This window comes from Lathamus discolor, chromosome 6 (genome assembly GCF_037157495.1).
Source record: "Lathamus discolor isolate bLatDis1 chromosome 6, bLatDis1.hap1, whole genome shotgun sequence".
Taxonomy (NCBI): domain Eukaryota; kingdom Metazoa; phylum Chordata; class Aves; order Psittaciformes; family Psittacidae; genus Lathamus; species Lathamus discolor.
In genome coordinates this window covers 48,992,371-49,007,387 of record NC_088889.1, presented here as the reverse complement: position 1 = coordinate 49,007,387, position 15,017 = coordinate 48,992,371, and the positions used below count along the sequence as shown (strand labels likewise).

At 44.2% G+C, this 15,017-nt stretch overlaps 2 protein-coding genes across 7 annotated transcripts in view; both read right to left on the bottom strand.

The window, feature by feature from the left end:
- Nucleotides 1-15,017, bottom strand: part of RAD51B (RAD51 paralog B) — a 430,051-nt gene that overhangs the window by 405,652 nt on the left and 9,382 nt on the right. The gene's annotated exons all lie outside the window — the stretch shown is intronic.
- Nucleotides 790-15,017, bottom strand: part of TMEM229B (transmembrane protein 229B) — a 34,382-nt gene continuing 20,154 nt past the window's right edge. For 2 of the 3 annotated variants that reach the window (XM_065686725.1, XM_065686726.1), the window contains exon 2: nt 790-4,912. In XM_065686725.1, coding sequence (XP_065542797.1) covers nt 4,383-4,912 — 530 coding nt within the window. In that variant the 3' untranslated portion in view covers nt 790-4,382. Of the gene's footprint in view, nt 4,913-11,931; nt 12,038-15,017 lie in introns of all 3 variants that reach the window. The other variant, XM_065686727.1, reaches the window with a different exon arrangement.

The window sequence follows — 15,017 nt, the reverse complement described above, 5'->3', positions numbered from 1 at the left end:
AAGCCCAGAGCCTTACCAGCCCTTAAAATCAAAGTTCACCTGCCCAAGTGGAGACTGACCTCTGTCAGCTTAAAACCTTGAGTGGTGCTGAGGTCCCTGGGCAGCAGCAGAGCTTGTCCATTCCCTGGGGTGGGAGGTGGAAGGAAGGGAAGGTCCCTTCCCCAGGGGTGGCTCAGGACACTCTGAGGAGAGCAAGGGAAGACAGGTACAAGCGGAGGCCATATGCCAAACAGGCACCACACTCCTGAGGTCTCACCAGCTCTGTGACCTGGCTGTTCAGGGTCAAAGCAATGGGGCAAGGGGACGCATGGTGGGAACAGCTTCTGGTTTAGCAAGGACTGCACCGTAAGAGAGATTTCCTTCTACAACAGGGCACATCACAGAGCAGTTTGGCAGCTGCTGATGTCCAGGAAGGAAGCGGAAGAGAGTACTCTTCTCCTCAGGTGGTTCAGCTGCAGTTTGCAGGTAGAACTGAAGCTAAAAACTCTGGTCTGCAAGCCTCCCTCTTGAATACAGGTTGAGGGACCAAGATAAACTAAAACAGAAAACATTTGGTTTCAGTTCACATCTTAGTGGTGGCTCATGTTTTATTCATAGTACAGGAAGGGCAGAAGCTCCCATGAACAAAGAATTCACTTTTCTTCCTGTGCAGGTTGCAGAAAACCAGTCAGCAGCGCAATGCTGGTGAACTGAGGAGGACTCCAGTCACCCACTTCCTAATTCTCACAGCAGTTAAAGCCCTGCAGTCTTTTTTTACCTTTCACAGTCACAGGACTAGTCAAGCAAAGCTTTGATAGGGTTATTCTGCTTTAATTACAAAATGCACTCAGACCAAAGGCGCGATAGTACCTGGTACATATGTACACATTTCTCTCAATCATAACACCAAAGACCAAGAATACAGTCTGGTCCTGCTGTATATCAGCCATTTCCCTCTGGCAAGATCTTTGGAGTATGAACAGACATCACAGTAATGCTTGAACTGCTTCTTGTGCTCAGGACACCAGACTCTGTATTTCACTGTGTACTTTGAGATTCTGTAGGGTGGACCATACAAGAGATAAGCAAGAGAAGGGAAACAAACTGGAATCTTGGGGTGACCGGAGACCATATCCCACCACCCCCCAGAAAAGAAAAGCAGCAATGGGCCACTCTCCTTGCTGCAGTTAGGACAAGGTAGGTAAATCACAAGGGGTTTTTATTGCTGGTGAACTCAAAACAGGCAACTTTAATCTACCAAGGAAGACACACAAACAAACAAATGTTAGGCCTTGTGCGTTTTTTTTTTCCTCAATGTAAATGTCTCTACAACTTCAGTTCAGCCCCCGAGCTCTCGCTGAGCTGCCACTGAGACCCTGGGTAATGTGCTCTGGGCACTTCTGTAAGATGTTGTAAGAAGCATCATATGTATTAAAAAGGGAGATTTTGCGGAAAAGACAAAGCTCTGACTGCAGCGGCGTTGCTCATAAAGGAGAAGTCTGGGTAATGCTGCTGCATTAGGTACACGGTATTATGTATAATTATTTTATTTACGAATTTGCAGGGTCCATTTCTGTTTCTGGTGTGCAAGCTGCAAGTAAAGTGCACTTCTGGATGTAAATTACCACTCTATGAGGATGCAATAGCTGGGTGGTACACATCAGACGTCAGTGGAAAGCAGACTACTATCACTGCTACAATGGCACAGGCAATAAGGATAATGGAGTTAAGATACCAGATGCTGCTGGAAAACCTCTCCGTAGTTTGAGCATGTAAATATTACATTACTGAGCAAAACCAGCGTCATTTAGGAAGTACCTTCTAAAGACACATGACTCTCACCATGCACCAGGTTAGCTTTGTGGACAGCCGCTTCTCCTTCCCCAGCCCTACCTGCAGCTGGGAGTCACCAAAATGCGTTGCCAACTCCTTTTAATCATTTAAAAAGAGTTTTGCAACAGCTAAGGAGAAAGCAGGGATCTCGAGGATGTTTCTACAAAGCTGAGGGTTTCAGATGATGCAGGAGTGGTGTAGGAGGCAGCATGACTCCACAATTCGTCTATGCTGTGAGAGGACAACCCAGCTTTATTTATACACTGCTTAGCGACCCTGACAGACCCAGAGCCAAAATGGGGAGATCCTAACTCCCACCTGCACCTTCCACTTCTTGGTCTGGTCCAACAGAGCTCGTCTATATTGTCCCACGTACAAATCTCATCTCTTTTTTTTCCCCACGTACAGTGTCAGGTGACTATTTTGCTGGGTCTACACACCAAAGACCATCAAAACTCCACCCTGTTCCTCTGATCTTGTAATACTGGCATCACAGCATGGACACAAAGAAAAGCTATTCAGTGTTTGTTCTCTTTTAAATTAATGAACTATAAAAAGGGAACTCTAAATACCCACCTAAGTATTCTGGACGCTTCAGGAGACATTGCATAACCCATGGCAGATCTGATTAACTCCTTGCCGCCAGTGTTTTTGTATGTCCATTGCCAGCAATGGATGCCATGTGAGAAGGATGGGGTAAGGGGTAAAATAATTGCGCTGTGTGATACAGTAAAGGATTAACACTGCCTTCCTAAGAGCAGAACTAACGAACAATTCTCTTCACAGAGATAGAAGTGCTTTTGCCCTCAGGAATGAGTACCCCAGGGCAAGGAGCAGGTTCACAGCAGGGCACTCCCTACCAGAGACAGGCACTGGCAGAAAAATAGCCCAGCCATTTCCAAAGCAGGAGTGGAATCCTACAACACAATTGCATTTCAAGCCAAATTGATCCCTGCTGCAGCTCTGTTGACCATGATGGAAGAACACTTCAAATTAATCTGGCCCTGCAGGGCAACTACAGCAAACCTTCCCCATAAACCCATTAAGGGCGAGATACCTGGGGCAGCTGGAAGCTCTGTTTGTTGCTAATTTCAAAAGCCAGGACTTGCCAGAGCAAGTGAATGAACGTGTGGCTGCCACTGTCAAGCACCTTCCCCTGCACCACAGCTTTCCCTGTACTCCTCAAATGGCCCCAACAGGTTAAATTTCAGAGTGTCCCTGGTGCAGGTACAATGGAGCCACCGCACTCCTTGCTGCTCTACCTCCCTGCTGCTGTTCTCGCACCCTAACTCAACACCTCACTCGGGCACAGCATGCAGAATTGCTCTTCAGAGAGGGTTTTCTTACTTTTGGGTGGGTTTTTTTTTTTAATAACATATCAGGCAGCATGGCACAGCTCTTGCTGCCTCCAATTATTGTCACGACTGTACGGCTGTGGTTATTTAAAGCAGAATTTGGGAAGAAAAAGTAAATCATTTTGATACACTGAGAATACTGGCCAGAATTGAGCAGAATGCATCTGTCAGTGTTGAAGGAAGGCAAGAGTCAGTACCAGAGGCCCAAATCCCAGATACCATGTGAGCCAGATGAAGGTTTTGACCTTCAAATACAATGGGTTGCAGCCAAACTAAGTCATCAACATCACCAGAAACAGGGGAATCCCTGGGAAGGAGACAGAAAACCTCTGTGGCCTCTACAGTCTCTGCAAGGTTTGCACAGCTGAGATGGGAGCTGGAATCTGCAGAAGACTCTCAGGCAAGGTCTGCTTTGGGGTGACAGAGAAGATGGGAAGACTTATGCTATTTCTTGTGCCTTTTGCCAAGATTCAGATTGCACAGATTACAGTAAAATTCACTTGGCAAAAAAGGCCTTTATTAAAAAAAAGAAAAAAAGAAAAAAGAAAGAAAAAATTTCTAGTGAGAAATCAGGACTGAGATTTCAAAAAGTACAAGATCTGTATAAATTCAGCAAGATGTCCAGCACCAGATTTTTTCATGGTGCAAGAAAGAACCTGGGGAGAGGCTCCCCTCAGGAGGGGAACACCATCTACCTCCCCAGCAGACTGTCAGTCTTAGGTTCTTCTCAAGAGCAGATGGATCTTCCTTGTTCCTGCAGCATCTCAGGTCCCACAGGAGGTATTGGTTGCAAGCAAGCACCTGAATATTGCCTAATGGAGTAAGCCAATCACTAACTTAGCTGGCGTGTCCATGCCCATCCACTTAATAGGTTTTTTTTCTTTTTGGATGTATTTCCACTGTAGGCTTTCTTTTTCTTCTTTCTCCACATAGAAGTGTAAGCAAAAGGACTGCTTTCATCTGTAATAAGTTAAAATCAGAAATTACCTAACTAACAAGTAACTGAGACTGGTCCTTGGACCCCAAAGAGTAAAATCCATAGAAAATTCATTGGTTCCATTTTTGTCTGGTACATCCCATGCACGCCCCCATTAGAAAAATGGGGTTTATGAATCTTATCATACAGCAAGAAGCAGTACGTGAGAGCCAGAGCTGAGAGTCTGTGGCAGAGGTCTGGGCTCTCTCAGATTGCCAAGTGCGGCTCCGAGTCACCGCTCAATCAGTCTTCACATGGCCGTTGGCCAAGGCAACGGGGACAGTGGGGGCCCCCGGCTCGGCAGTCTCATCAAACCTTAAGCGCAGGGTGTTTCTGATCACCAGCTGCTCCATGATGAAAGAAGCACAAAACCATGGGATGGCGTACTCCAGGGTGATCAGGCCCATGAAATCAAAATCAAACTGGGAATAGTCCCATGGGCAGGCATTGAACTGGCGCAGGATGAGGCCGGTGGTGAACTCCCAGAGGTATGTCCAAAGTGTGTAAATAAGACAGCGCACTAAAATGTTACACTTGTCTTTGAGATATAGATACATCTTCTCCACAATGAGGATGGAGGTGCCATATATGAAGAGCGCCCAGACACTGGTAACACCTGGGAACTTCCAGTTAAAGTTGACCACAAACTCCCAGGCAGCTGTGAACATCACCTCACAGAAATAGCCGTGAATGGCATAGAGGTACCATCGGGAGAAAGCAGTCAGGGGTTCTGCTGCAGCCATTCTTGTGACACACCCCAGCAGGCACCCTGAAATGAGAAGAGGGAGAGAAAGAAAGAGAGAAAGAGAGAGGGGAGTCAACAAAGAAGTCACAAGCCCTTACGATGGCACCACGCACAAACTCGTAACGTCCACAAAGGGCAAATCTGAGGAAGAAATTAATTTTAAATTGCTTTATTTTTACCACAGCAAATTTTAAGTCACAGAATCGCAGAATGTTTGGGGTGGAAGGGACCTTAAAGCTCATCCAGTTCCAACCCCTGCCACAGGCAGGAACACCTCACACTAGACCAGATTGCTCCAAGCCCTGTCCAACCTGGCCCTGAACACTGCCGGGGATGGGGCAGCCACAGCTTCTCTGGGCAACCTGTGCCAGTGCTTCATGACCCTCATGGGGAAGAATTTCATCTTAATGTCTGATCTAAGTCTACCCTCTTTCAGTTTAAAACCATTCCCCTGTCATTACATTGCTCTATCATTACATGCCCCGTGTAAAAAGTCTCTCTCCACATTTCTTGTAGGCCCCTTTAGGTATTGGAAAACAACAGCCTTACTGTATTATGCCATAAGGTCTCCCCCGAGCCTTCTCTTCTCCAGGCTGAACAAGTTCTGGGGAAAGGTGGCACCTTACTAGGCTCCAAGTCTCAGAATGGGCCTGGACAACTTATCCTGCTCTGCCTGAGAAGTGAGATGCAGCTGGTATTGCACTGGTGATAAGGAGGGACTTGACATGTACAAGGCCTTTGCCAGGGGTGAGGCTGGCGAAGAACTTACTGGTTGCAAGTCAGTAGAAAAATACAGTCATCTTGGAACTAGATGATCTTAGGGTCCTTTCTAACCCTAACCATTCCATCATGCCACAAGGAGCACACATCACCTTTTTGCTCTTTGCAAGAAACAGCACTGTCCCCTACTTTTCTGACTCTAATATAGAATACATTAGACAAACACACCATTGAAAACCTGAGCCCTTCCAGCTGTCACCTACAGTCTTTGTATCCAAAATGTTTACTGTAGTGAAAAGCTAAGCTCTGATGTGAGCTACAGAAAGGGAACTGGAGGAGAAAACTTCAGCGGTTTTACACTTTCAGACACCGCACCTTGCACCCATTATTCGGCTGAACTGTTATTTCTTCTGTTGAAGAACTCATGCATTATATGGCTAGGATTTGTAAAATAATTTTCTTATGGTGTCAGACTGCTGGATATCAACTCAAAAAGCACAAGAGAACCATTGAAATCCATTCAGATTTGGCATCAGGACAGCACAAAGGAGGAGAATAAAAAGGAACAGCTGAGCATAGAGAGAGGTGGTTAGTCATGATAAATAGGAAATGAGAACAAACTCTAATTGTCTCCACAGGAAGAAACTTGGGGAAGAGGTTTTGAAAAGGCACAATTTGCTTATCACTGAACTGTTTCAGCACAATTTGTTTTTAAACTCTTTGTACAGATTTACAGGTCCTAAGCATTGCCCTGCCACGCTACAGTCACTGTCCCAGTCACTGATTTTAAGCATAACTTTACTGAAGCCTTACAGATTTACACCACAAGGTTAATTTGACCTCTCCCATTCTTAGAAAGTTGCTCTTTCAAGTTGGGTTTCTCTTGAGTCATTATCAGGCACTATTTAACTTTTTTGCTCTGCACTTGTCAGTTCTGTGGCACAAAGTGCTAGGAAAGGACTACGCTAACTTTACATGCAGACATTCCAATGCCATCTGGAAATGTTCATGCCCTGCCTTGTGAACAAGTGCCTCTCTGAACAAGGTATTAACATGCAGTGTAACTGAAATTCTGATTCAAGGTGAGAGAAGAGAAATTTTATAAGGAAAAAGGAACTATAATAATGAACATGCTGATATGCAAAACATCACAGGGGAATACTGATGCTGAAAAAGAGCTGTATCCATGACCTGTTCACTCCTCTCTTAAATGGACACCCAAACAATCAGTCTTGGCACTTCATATGGTGTGGGTCCTCGAACAAAGACCCATTTCCTAACAGCACAATTCATTTTACACAGGACACTGAACAGTTGCTACAGATCAGGTCAACAGTATATTGCGAGCTTGTAGGTAAAAGACTGAAGAGTCACTAAGAATTCCCTCTTATCTTCTAACAGTTCAGTCCCAAGAGACCCTGCATGACAGCAGTAGAAGCAGCACATGAGAAATATGCAGGGGGTGTACATCCACACTGTCCACAAGAAGCTGATGTGTAAGGAAGGGCATGCAAACTTTCTGTCTGAGGAGAATAAGAGTCTGTCAATGTAATGCTACTTGGCTAGTTTCAGCCAGCACAGCTGACGAGCTTAGAACTTTGAATCCTCATATCATTCCTCCATTCTCACATAATTTCAACAATGCCCTGGTTTCAGCTGGGATAGAGTTAATTTCCTTCCTAGAAGCTGGTGCAGTACTGTGTTTGGCTTTAGCCTGAGAACAATGCTGATAACGCACCAATGTTTTAGTTATTACTAAAGTAATGCTTACCCTGATCAAGGACTTTTCAGTCTCTCATGCTCTGCCAGTGAGGAGGGGCACAAGAAGTCAGGAGGAAGCCGAGACAGGACACCTGTCCCAAACTACCCAAAGGGATATTCCATACCACAGCACATCATGCCCATTATAGAAACTGGGGGAAATTAGCCAGGAAGGGCTGATTGCTGTTTGAGGATGGATTAGGCATCAGTCAGGGGGTGGTCAGCAACTGTATTGTGCACCGCTGTTTGTTGGTTGGGTTGTGCGCTTTTTTATTTTCTCTCTCTCTCTTTTTTGTTATCTCCCTTTTCATTACTATTAGTATTACATTTTACTTTAACTATTAAGCTGTTTTTATCTCAACCCACATGTTTTACCTTGTCTCTGATTCTCCCCTTCCCACTGGTAGGGGATGAGTGGCTGCATGCTACCCAGTTGCTGGCTGGGGTTAAACCATGACAAAGAACAAATTAATAGTCAGAGGTGCAGAAGTAAGGGAAAGCAGTAAGAAGGAAATGGGCTATAGGTATCTTTTGTTAAAATGGGGATATATGGCTGCAGCAGGGAGAAATATTTTGTATCTGAGGAGACAGACAGCAAAAGATGAAGAGTCCTTAGAAGTCATACCTATTGCTAGTAAGGCACTGAGGAAATACAGAATGTCACTGTCCAGGGAAGAAAATTATTCTAAAGGTTTTACTAAGCTGCCAGGCATTGTATGGGGTTTTTCTCTTTTCAATAAGCCTGTCTAAGCTTTTCCATTTGTGGCCCTTAGTCTTTGCATTTCACTCTACAGCTTTATATGAAATGTATCTGAACTGTTAGCTAGGAGCAATCACAGCACACAGTACTTCTGTAAGCTGTCCCTTGTCATTTGAAAATCTGTTCACAAAGTCAGGTCAAATGCACAGAAGATCCTTCCCTTCTTATTCAAAGGATCCCCTCAACAGCTACTTCCATTGTCTTAAACCAGCCCCCTAAAGCCAAAGACTCACAGAAACATATCCAACAAGCCATGTCCTGTTCTACCCCACACCATTTCCTCTATGCAATAAAGATTTCATTTCCCTTGTTCTATACCACATACTTATTATCTATTTATTCCCTATTTAACTTTGCAAAATATCTAGTCATTACACTAGAAGTCTAATAACTGAATCTAGACCATGTCTGCAACACATGTTAAGCCACTGGAAAGACTGCTGTTGACTTCTTTTGAATCCTGAGCCTTCCACCACAACTGCCAGGTGACCAGCGTCAACATGCTGACACTGTTTCAATATTTGTCTCCTATCTCACATGCCCAGCCAGCCCAAACTCTATGGGAACTTCCTTCTTACTATATGCTGTCTGTTGATTAAGAGCATCCCAAGACAGGACAGATGCTGAACTGTGGTAGCCCAAATATAAACTGTTCCCACTGTACTAATAAGCACTAAGCAAATCCATAAATCACAGGGCCTCCTGTAAAACACTGTATTCAAAATAATGCAAGAAGTACACGGTAAGACATAGAAAGGAAAGGAGGATACCTAGGGAGACTGCAACAAGCTACAACACATCACTGCACAAGTTGGGGACTGTACAATATAGCAGTTACAAGTCACTTGAGCATTTACAAAAATTGAAATTCCAGCTGTTCCCAAGCATCTGATTTCCCAGCCACACCGAGCTCTCTGGTGCCTGGTAGGCAGCACAGCACAAGCAGGTCCCAAGAGGGAAATGAAGGAGAAAAACATTGTTCTATTGGGCAGCTATTCACAATACCAAGCTGAAAAGTAGTTGCAGGACATTAGCGGGAAAAACATCCAAACGCAAAGCCAACACTGGATTCAGTAAGAGACGCAGATTTGTGAAAAGCCTCAAGTAGATAATTGAACTTGGTGATGCAAGACTTTTAATGGAGTCACAGTAATACAGACCAAAAAGCTCTTGAATGTATGATATCTATTCAGTCTCCTGAGGAAAACAGAAGACATTCATCACTGAGGCAGTTATAGTGGGATGGGCAGTGGCTTCCTGAAAACCAGAAACTGCCACCTATGCAGTTGTCTCAGCAGAGAGCAAATGAGTCATGAAGACTGCACGTGGCCAGCCATGTTTGTACAGAGGCTGCTCACACTGTGGTGTTTTGTGGAAAACAGGGATCTTCTAAATTCAAAGCTATGGAAATGCTTTCTGTCATCAGCAAATCATATTTCAAGTGGCTAAAATAGAAATAGTTCCTCTAAAACACTCTGGCTGGCTTGCTTCTCCCAGGGATGGTAGAGTACAACTCCAACAGTGAATATCCTCCTCAGATTCCCTTATGTTCCTTAGCCATTCCACCTCTTACCATAGCTCTACCACCATACAAAGCAAAATCATTAACCTGGTCACATCTTGCACAGCCACCATCTAATATCACTGACAGACTCTGGGACTCACTACAGCCAGATGCCTGAACATGTTTTTGAGGGACCTCTGTCTGCATCTGGCCAGCAGAGTGGACTTGGTTTAATCTGCCTTCTGCCAAGAGGATGAGCACCTTCATGATGACCACTGTCTGACCTTACCTCTTACACTTGCCAGGCTTCTGGGCCCTCCCTGCTCACCCTGCCTGTGCCAACTGCCGTGCCATACCCTGTTTGTCCTCTCCTGGTCACCATGCTCCCAAATGGAACGTTTTGTATTGTGCAGGGGGTGGTGTCATCACTCCTGGCACTGCTGATTTACAGAACACTGGTGCTGGATTTGGCTCCAAGACATTAGTTCATCAGTGTTTAAAGATTAATGAGTAAAGTCTTAGTGGTATTTATATGCTGAAGTCATAACTCTGAGGAAATATTCATCCTTCAGGTAACCAAGAGCCTCAATTAACTGTGGCTCAGAAAATAGTATTTCAACTGTACTGAAGTGTGGAATAGTTCCAGCAGATTGATTAATCAAGCCCTGCAATGAAGCTAAAAGCATGCCACAGACCTATGTCTCCAAACACAGACTTGATGTCCATTCTCTACTCTTAGCGCTTTCAGGATGGATCTGGAGCCCTGGGATTTTGGTTAGTTCTGAATGTATTAATCATCTGTTTGTGCTGCTTCTCTCTCTGGAGTCCATCTCCATCAAATGCTTGTTGTCTCTCTTCCTCTGAGTTCCACCCACACCACCACATATTGCAAGAAACAAAGCACAGCTCATTTCCAATCTGTATTTCCCCCTCATTTTTGTCTCTAGCTCCTTTCCCTTAGAAGACACATTATTTCCCTGCCACTCCTCGTCCACTTGCCCAGTTCACTCTGTACCTGCTGGCAGCCTCTGATCCCTGCCTATCTTTCAAATCTGTTCCAGAGAGAACTGGGATACAGTAAAAAAGAATGACGACAAAAGGAGATTAAATGAATCCAATTACGAGACTAAGCCAAAGGGATGGGGAAGTGTAGTTCTTACCGGTAATGCCTGTGTGTGGGCTGCCCAGAAGGCACCATTTCACAATAGGAAGGAGAGAGGTAGGGTTTTCTTGGCAAGGAGCATAGAGGGGGCTTTGCAAAGGACAGAGAAAACACAGAATCATAGAATGAAGACATAGTTTAAAGAAGAGTTTTCTGGCTATTGTGATCTCATTAATGGCAGCAGAAGTGCATAAAGCTGAGACCTTCCATGCCCTGCCTCACACATAGCATCATCTTAACTCAAACACACCTTAGCCCACAGTGGCCACTCCTTTTAATAAAGGCAGCAGCTCTTACAGTGACCAAGAGGGGTCATGTATGCTCCTGGCAGAAGCTGAAAGCCCTCAAGAGTCAAGCAAGCACCAGACTTGCAAGACAAATCTGTGAACAATGAGAGAGTCCAAACTTGGCATCTAGAAGTATTATCCCCAAATCTCCCTAGCATCTCTTTCAGGTAAGGTCATATCCTTCTCCAAGCCTGTTGCTAGACTCCTGTGCCTCACCTGCTGCCCTCTTCTGTCTCAAAAAGCTGCCCCAAGTCCCCAACATTTGCTGATACTCTCAAGCAAGCAAGTGAACAGGAAGGTCCCAAGTGTACCTGAAATGGCCCCAACACAAAGCAGAAACTTGAAGCCAGCACCCCACTGCTGGAGCAGGCAGACCTTCCCACTAACACTGCAGAGGAGGGAGCCAGCACTGTGGAAGGTCTGCCCCCAAGGAGATGGCATGCCCAGGGGAGCACAACCTGCCCTGAGAATCTGTATCATCAGCCTTCCTTCAGTTCTGGGTGCTCAGTTGCTGGATTTACCATTATTTTAACCTGGACAGTAATTCCAGGCTGACTTCATTCTCTGCAGTGAGAGCAGAATTGAGTTTCTAGAACCCATTTTTTAAAAGCTGCCCCAAGTTTACAGCCCATGACTGCAAGTCTAGGTGTGAGCACTCACAGTTCCCCAATGGACAAGTGCCTCACTCATAAGCGCATGGGAGCTGGACCTCTTCATTTCAAACCATGCATTCAAGCACAGTGCCAATCAATATTCATGTCTGTTTTTGAAAGCTTGAGCTTAATACGTCGCATTAGATGACTGAAGCAAATCTGACATTCAAACAACACAATGCACATCATGGCTTACCAGCAAAAGGCAACCCGAAACAGTGATGAGTGGAGAGAGAATTTATCCTGAGAACATGCTGAGAGTTCACAACATTTTTCTGCAGCCAATATCCTTTCCACTGTCGCTAGAGAGCCAATAGATATAAAGAGACAACATTAAGGTCAAGACATTATGTGTCACCCATCTTTCATGGTTTCTAAAGCTGATGGAAATCCAGACAGTTCTTTCTTGAAAAGGTTTTCTTTTTTTAGTTTGTTTTTTTCTTTCTTTTTTTCTTCTAGCAAATGCTCCATCTTCTTTCCAAAGCAAAATGAAAAGCAAACACACCAGCTCACTCCAACGCTATAAAATAACAAATTGACTTGGACAACTCAGAGGTCAGTATCCGTAACAACTGAATATGCTTAGCCCAGCTCTTCTGAATAATCTGCAGTAACAAGCCAGAATCAGCATGCAATGGAGGAAAGCCAGGTTTGAGGGAGGAAAATAAAAAGAGAAGAGACAAAAATCCAAACATATTTCACACTGAAAATGAAGCTTGGCAGAGAAAAATATGATCAAGGCAGTGAAGTCAGAGTGCCTAAAATCCTAGCCTGCTAATGCCCTGACACAATCCAAGTCACTTACATCTGTGAATAACAACGAGTATAAAAAGAAATAAATACATAAAAACAAAAACCGAAAGAAAAACCTTAGAACTATTGACAGATCCAAGGCAGTCTCTCCTCGTTTGCTGCAGGTAACACTCAAAGCAGCATTTCAGACAGTAAACTGCTTCTTTTACTGGAAATTCTTGCAGCATATACACAACTGTAAAGAATCCTTTACCTCTCCTTGTATTATCTTTCACCAGCACACAAGCCTTTACAAACTCCCAGCATCCAACTGATAGTAGGTAACTGGATAGTGTAAACACCTGCAGCTAGCAACTACAGTCACTCTTCACCTAGGAGAAGCAGAACCGCTGCAGAGCATAATGAAACCTAACATCTTGGTCTAAGCTGATTTAGGTTTATACCTTGCAAGCAGAAGGCACTGCATAAAGACAGATGAAACAGGAGAGAGTACTCTTTAAAGCACCTTCAGAAACACAGGCCAAAACCGTCAAAAAGTTTTCTTCTCCCTTTCCTCTTTCGGAGTTCTCTTGATAGCAGTTCTACAGAAAATCCTTTTCCCTCCTGAATTTTTTTTCCTTCCCAACATTAAACTTCTGCCAAGATGTGAAAGAACTAGGTATGCTATCTGCTGTTCACCAGGCTATGATGCGTCAAGTTTCTTCCTAACAACTCCCATGGAAAAACTTAAGCAGATTGGTAAATTATTCTTTTCACCAAAGGAATCCTTGTGGAGCCTCCAAGATGGTGGTTACCTCTTCTTCTTAATTTCAAGCTCACACAGGTCCTCAGAGTTAAGAAACATCCTGGAAACGAAGGGTAGAAGAGGCTAAATCTCAGCCCTACCGACCACGTCTGACAGATCCTCAAGTACGCCAACGGTGCCTACAACTGGGAAAGGCACCTTCTCTGAGCAGTTTCCCAGAGTTCCTCTGACTGATGCCCATCAATTAGCACAGGGATTAATCATGCCATCACTGGCTTGCAAAGTGTGTAATCAGCACTCAAATATATTGTATGTGCAAATAAACTAGTGGCGAGTTTTGCACTCTATTGTTCAGGTTTAGTTCAATTCAGAAAACAAGCAGCAGCCTGTAAGTGCATCACTCAGGTAAATTTGTCTTTGTAGACCAGTCAAATTTTTCTCTCCTGAATAACAAGCCAACAAAAACTTAGGTTTCAGGGCCTAGTTCCTACACAGCAGACATACTCCTCCACTGTGCTGGGTACTTCATTGCTATTTACATCTTTGCAAAAGAAGGCTTTCATTTTTAGTGCTGTTATTTCCTCAAGGTATCAGGAAACTTTGCTTTCAGGTTACAACTACAAACACACCATCTTTGTGGCTTATGTACACAGGCTTTTGTGTATCATCTCCAGCAGTCACAGCCCTGTAGGAGTGCCCATCACTGGCTGAAGGTTCCAAATGCATACGCCTGTCCCAGATGGTAGCACTATAGACAAAATTGAACATCCTTTCAAAAGTATAAGTTTAAGACAGCTGGACTTCTTGCATCTTCAGTTGTGTCAGAATACCTCACTGTAAGACATACATTCCCTTAATATTACTACCAGCAGGAGTGGCTAGGTGTTAGTAAATCAAGGTACCATGGGTCTGCACAAACACACACGGAAACACAGCCTGTGCCTCAAAGATCATACCATGTCATCTTTCTTATTTATTGCTGCTGCAGAGGTAGAAACCAGAATCCCATTTATTCTGGTTTTCAGGCTTCAAACAGGAAATGTTTCAAAACACACACAGCTCTTGGTTTTTTCTCATAAATATTTAATTCCCAATGATTGACAAAACATTCTCACAATCCAAACATGGGCACCAGTTGCCCAGGTCCCTGGATAGGTCAGACACCAGTTGACTATGGACTCTTTTACTTGGCTCTGGAAGCTGTTCATTCTAGAACAGCTAACTCATGTTGATGCACAACATAGAAAGTTCATGTTTTCACTGTCAGAGCTTCTCTTTCATTTACAAAAGCATGTATGTCCCTCTGGACAGTTCAGACAGTACTTTTGACCAACTCTGAATTCCCCTTACAAAAGGGTTTGTGGTGATATGACATGGGCCCCAGGAACATGTGGGGACGCAAGTGCAAAGGAGCAGGAGTTTGTGGCCCAGTGGCTCTGTCCAGCTGGGGATGTGATCCATATAATTTTTCCCCAGCGCTGGGCTCCAGAAGCAAAATGCTCATGCCAGGGAGAATTAGCTACTGCAGACCCACACTATGTTTTCAGTAACTTTGACCGTACTACTTTGGGCTTGAAGCTGTTTGAGTACCAGGTTTGTCTCTGATCTGACCAAAGATGGCCTGAGTATCTGAAACTTACTGCCCCTTTTCACCTGTTCACAATATCAGTTGACCCAGCAAAATGTATTATCTCTCCTTCAAAAACCATGTTGCACTTGATCTTTGATGAGAAGGGAATACTGAGCTGAGCATACTTTTAGTAGCTCCCTGAAGAGGCTTATTT